The 5674-nt window shown below is 42.5% G+C and overlaps 1 protein-coding gene across 1 annotated transcript in view; it reads right to left on the minus strand.

Moving 5' to 3' along the window:
• CCDC34 (coiled-coil domain containing 34) overlaps window positions 1-4623 on the minus strand; it is a 48459-nt gene extending 43836 nt beyond the window's left edge. The window contains exon 1 of the mRNA XM_006864903.1: window positions 4304-4623. Coding sequence (XP_006864965.1) covers window positions 4304-4623 — 320 coding nt within the window. The remainder of the gene's footprint in view (window positions 1-4303) is intronic.
• Between the last annotated feature and the right edge of the window lie 1051 nt (window positions 4624-5674).

The raw sequence follows: 5674 nt of genomic DNA on the forward strand, positions 1-5674 counted from the left end.
TTTATCCATCAAATTATCTTTGAATACCTTCATATCCTAAAACTACATTATTTAAAAACTCATAGGGGTAACCCACACTCAGTCCATTAAACTCAATAAAATAAAAATCCCTGATCTGGACTACTATTAGAATGCAGGGTCCCCTGGTAGTGCAAATAGTTAATGCACTTGGTTGCTACCTAAATGGTTGGAGGTTCAAGTCCATCTAGAGGCACCTCAAAACCTAAACCTGGCGATGTACTTGTTAAAATTCAGCCATTAAACATCCTAGGGTTTAAAACTCCTACTTGGGAACACATGGGATAGCTATGAGTCAGAATCGACTAGAATGGAATTAAAATGCATAAACCTAATCAGATCCTGGAGCAGACTTTGTAAGAATACTATTGGACAAATGGGAAAAGCTAAATAATGTGTGAGATGAGATAATAATACTCTAACAATGGTTTTCTTGATTTTGATTGTCAAACTGCAGTTATGTGCAAGAAAACACACTGAAGTATTTAGATACAAAAGGGCATTATGCTTACAACTTACTCTTAAATGATTTAAAAAAAATGCATATCTACAAAGAGAAAAAATAAAATTAATCTATTAACAACTAGGACTGTAGGCAACGGGTGAACAAAAGGATACTCTCTTCAACTTTTCTGTAAATTTGAAATTATTTTCAAAGCTGACAAAAATAAACTCCCGTTTGCTGATTGCTTTAGCAAGGTTACTTCCTACCATAGTTTCCATTTCCATCACATAACTCTGGTGGTCTGTCTTTTCTGGGTACATCCAGAAGTAATTAAGAATGCAAGCTACATAGAAAGGGGAGGGGAAAGGTCTGTTGAGAACATATGCAAGTCAAGAAACCAGGGACTTGGCCAGTTACAGAGCCTCACAATACTTAAGGCTGAACAATCAGCACCCACGGAAAGAAAAATTGTTCAGAGCCTATGGAAGTTCTAAACACTAGGGCATTCATCTCTTTGACACTCCTGCCCATCGCTAAGTACAACTCTTCTTTACCACATAGGTGTTGCTTACTTCATTCTGTTGTTGCTGTTTGCTGCTGCATTTCTTCCTTCCTCTACATGCTCACTGAGTTTGTATCCTAGTAAAACCCCAGGGGCAGTGTTACCCAGTGCAATGACTCATGGTGCGGTGCACAGCCCTCCATCCCATGGGCCCCTTCTGCAGCAGACGATACAGAATGCTTAGTGCCATTTATCATGGATCTGAATCACAGAACATGTGGCACAGCTGTAAATGACTTAAATGTAATATTGCTTAGATTAAATTAATACTAACAAAACAGTTTTTATGAAATTTTTCCACATTAAATTAGTTACATTAATAACTAAATAGAAGCCTTTTTTGATTTTTCTTTTTCTTTACTACTTTATTGTCCAAAAAAAGTTATCGATATAGGTGCACAAATACTAATTACCACAATATTGCAACTGAAACCTCGAAAATTTGACAAAATCAGAAACTATGAAAACACTATTGCTATTGTTAGGTGCCTCTGAGTTGATAACTAACTCTTAGGGAGCCTATGCACAATAGAATGAAACACACTGCCAATCCATCTTGTTGGGGGCCTTCCTCTTTTTCACTGACCCTCCATTTTACCAAGCCTGATGTCCTTCTCCAGGGACTGCTCCTTCCTGACAACATGCCAGACATGGATGGCTTAACAACCAGAATTTGTTCTCTCAGAGTTTAAGAGGCTAGAAGTCCAAATTCAGAGTGCCACCTTTAGGAAAAGCCTTTTTCTTTCTCAGATCTGGGGAAGCTCCTTGTTTCTTTTCAGCATCTGTAGGTCCAGTATTCCTTGATGATATCTATACATCTTGGTTTCAATCTTCCACTGTATCTAGGAGCTTCACAGTACAGGAATCCCAAGTCCAAAGAATACACTCCATGCCAGGATCTCCTGTCTTGGTGGTAATCTTTACTAATGTTGTCCTGGTTAAATGCCATCGAGTCTCATAGCAACCCTGATTAGGGTTTCCAAGGAGCAGCTGGTGGGTTTGAACTACCGAGCTTGAGGTTCAAACTAACCTTGCAGTCCAGTGCTTATCCTACAGCATCACATCACCAATTCATCACCCCAGCAAAAGGCAAGCCTCCACCAACACACCAAATGGCTGGTGGCTATGCTGGAGGTTGGAGGTGCATTGGCCAAGAACCAAACTCAGATCTCCCACACGTAAGGTGAGAATTCTACTACTAAACCTCCCTAGGAGGTTACATTCATGTGCCTGATACTCGCTGTATACGTGGCCTGACAAATCCTGCATTTCCTTTCCAGATTGTATCATTCAATCCTTTTGATTCATAGGGACAGAACTATGAATTTTTTGTAAAAGGCAACCTTAGCTCTACAGTGTGATCAGCTCATTCAGGCGTTTAATAATGTAAGATAGGTCTGCCTCCTTTCCTGTGAGTTCCATTTAGTTTTTGCTTAGAAGGCAATACAAGGTATCAGTAGGTGAGCTGTAGTGTTAATGACCATTCACACTTACTCAATCCTGATGATGTTGCCGCTATTAAGTGCCATCGAGTCGGTTCTGACTCATAGGCACCTTGAATAGGGTTTCCTAGGAGCTGCTGGTGGTTATGAACTGTCACCTTGAGTTAGCAGTCCAGAACTTAACCTACAGTGCCACACCAAGACCCTAATCATGTTTATAACTGGATAGTATTTTCCAAAGGGTTAAAAAATAGTTATCAAAAAAACAACATTGGTATCAACTGTCTTGAAAAATTCCTGTATAGGCCCAGAAGAAAACTGGACTCCTGAAACTGCATTAAGTTCTACTACCAGGCTGATAGAACAAACCAGTCTGGAAACGTGGGCTGCTTGGTTACTCTTTCTGATCTCCAATCCAATCACATACTGACTTTTACTTCTCATCCTTAAGACTCACTCTTGTAATCTTGTATATGGTTCACTTTGTATGGTTCCATATTCTATTCACTCATTCAGACTAAATGACTTATACTCAAGGTAGTCACCTTAGCACTTACACATTAAGCATGTGTTCTCTGGTCTTAGATCTCCTGTACTGTGACAATTAGAAACTTAAGTTTTCTGACAATGTAATGAAATTTACCCCAGAATGGATCTGCATGACTTAGATTTGTCTCAGAAAAAGATATTCCTGCAGGCAAGACCATTTGATTCTATTGCTGTAAATCCACTAACAATCACGCAGTGTAGGAAAGGTGTCCTGGTGTGTAAGACAAGGACTGGACTGCTAACCAAAAGGTCGACAGTTCAAACCCAAGAGCTGCTCTTCAGAAACCCCATACAGGATGATATGTTGGATCCAACTCAATGGCACTTAACAACAACAAATACTAGGAAGAAAGAACATACTGGTACACTCTGATAGTAGCCCCAGCTCTATTAATAACAAGGTGTATGCCTTTGGACCACACTTTATATTTTGAATCAGTTTCATCTGAAAAACGATGTTACTAAAGATTTAATTCCATGGGGGAAACACTCTATTTTATTTACAGTACCAAGTACTTGACTAGTTGTTGTACGTCATCGAGCTGGTTCTGACTCACAGCCACCCTGTATAGGGTTTCTGAGGCTTTTTAAAAATCTTACCAGAGCAGAAAGTCTTATCTTTCTCCCGCAGAGCAGCTGGCTGGCTAGAACCACAGACCCTGTAGTTCGCAGCCCCATGCTTACCCTAAGGAGCTATGGTGCTCTCAGTGCCAAAAAAGAAATGTTTGCTGAATGAATAACTATTGAAATAAACAATTTGTGATGGATTTAATAATCCTTTTGGTTCGAACATTTTTAAATTTGATTACATGGCTTCTATCCCACTATAAGGAAATGTTCAGAGCAGAACCCAAGGCTGGCTCTGGATGCTGAGGGTGACATCTCTAACCTGGGTGTTTCACCTGGTCATACTTTATCTTTGAACAAGTGCACAGCTTACTGATAGCTACTTCCCTAAAAAAGAGACAGATTTTTCGAAATGAACACATTTGGGTTTTAGGGATTTGAACAAGAGTTTGGGAGTCCATAATCTGGCTTTCGAGGGCTCCTAAACTCCTTAAATACTAGCATTTTTCTGGGGAGTGAGGTCGTAAACAATCATCAGAGTTCCAGGAAAAAGGACTAAGAATCACAGAAGACAAATCGTCAATTGTAAGAACTGATCCAGAACTTTGCTGCTTATTGCATCACAAGAAGCCCTAAATGCTTTATGTGCAAAAAGGCGAGTGTTTGGCCAGCAGAGGAAAACACTTAGAGGCTCTAACAAACTTGCAGCCTCGGGTTTACCTGGCACGCCCCAGTAACTCCATTCCTTTCAGGCTCTCCACCTTGGCCACGTCCTCCTCATCCTCATCACCGTCATCCTCGTCAAACGGGAAGCTCTGGTGCCCGAGGGGTGACAATAGCGACATAGTGGAATTGCTGAAGCTCGGCGGCGGGGACGGCGAGCACACAGACACCGCCACTACCTCTAGCCCCTGCCCCCGGGCGCCCGCCATGAGGACGGAGAAAGACCCTGAGGAATGCCGAGACCTGGGCTTGCAGTCCTCAGGGAACCCAGTGTGAGGAGGGAGAGACTTGGGCCTCAGTAACCCCGAGGTCCACATCAGGCCCGCCAAGTTCAAACCGGCGGAGCCGCAGAGGAGACGTGCTCTCCCAGCAGACCTTGCGAGTGCCGGGCCTGGCCAATCCGGACAGGCACGTGTCCCGCGTTGCTATGGCGACGCGTGGCGGAAAGGCGGGCTTTGTGCCGGGCTGCCTAGCGTGGCTTCCTTGGCTTCAGGCTTTGCGCCTGGGGGTTCTCTGCCAACTCTTCTCCGCTCAAGATTAACTGCTGCTTGCGATATTGTCTTATTCGACGTTTTCTTTCACCCGCGAGGTCCGGGCTCCCGACTGACAACTCGAAGGCTGGTCCCTTGTCTGGGATCGAAAGTAGATACGCAGACCATTTGGTTAATAAAAACTGCTGTTCCCAAGATTGGGTTTTAAAGCGAGAGGCAGAAGCTATATCTATCATATTTTTTAAATATCAAGACTATTGGTATCAGTATTTATACAGCACATGACCATAATAAATGTTTGTGGAGGGAGGGAACTTTAGTACTCACGAATACACTTTTGGGGCAATCTTTTACTGTTTTTGGAAGTAGCTCATTTGCCAGGCATCCTTAAGAATCTAGTTTGCTTATATGTGTAAATTTTTTTACCTCTAATGGTGGCACTTTTGGTTAAGTATTGGGTTGTTAACCACAAGTTAGCAGCTCAAGCCCATCAGCCTCTTTGAGTGAGAAGGACAAAGCTCTCTGCTCCCATAAAGATAGACGGTCTGGGAAAACTTACATGGGGCACTATGAGTTGGAATTGACTAGAGGTGCAGTGAGTTTTAATGTGTATTAACTGTAAGGTTCAAACTCACCAGCCACTCCTTGGAAACCCTATACAGGGTTACTATGAAGACTCAACAGTAAGTACTAAACAACAGATCCTGGACTCAGCACAAGGGATAAATAAAAGCACTAACCTTACCCACCACTCGTCTGTCTGTCGTGCTGTGGTGGTCTGAGTTCCTGTGATTCTGAGGGCTATGCCACCGGTGTTTTAAATAACCAGCAGGGTCACCCATGGTGGAAAGGTTTCAGATGAGCTACAAAACAAAGA

The sequence above is a fragment of the Chrysochloris asiatica genome, unplaced genomic scaffold (genome assembly GCF_000296735.1).
Source record: "Chrysochloris asiatica unplaced genomic scaffold, ChrAsi1.0 scaffold00072, whole genome shotgun sequence".
In the NCBI taxonomy this organism is placed as follows: Eukaryota; Metazoa; Chordata; class Mammalia; order Afrosoricida; family Chrysochloridae; genus Chrysochloris; species Chrysochloris asiatica.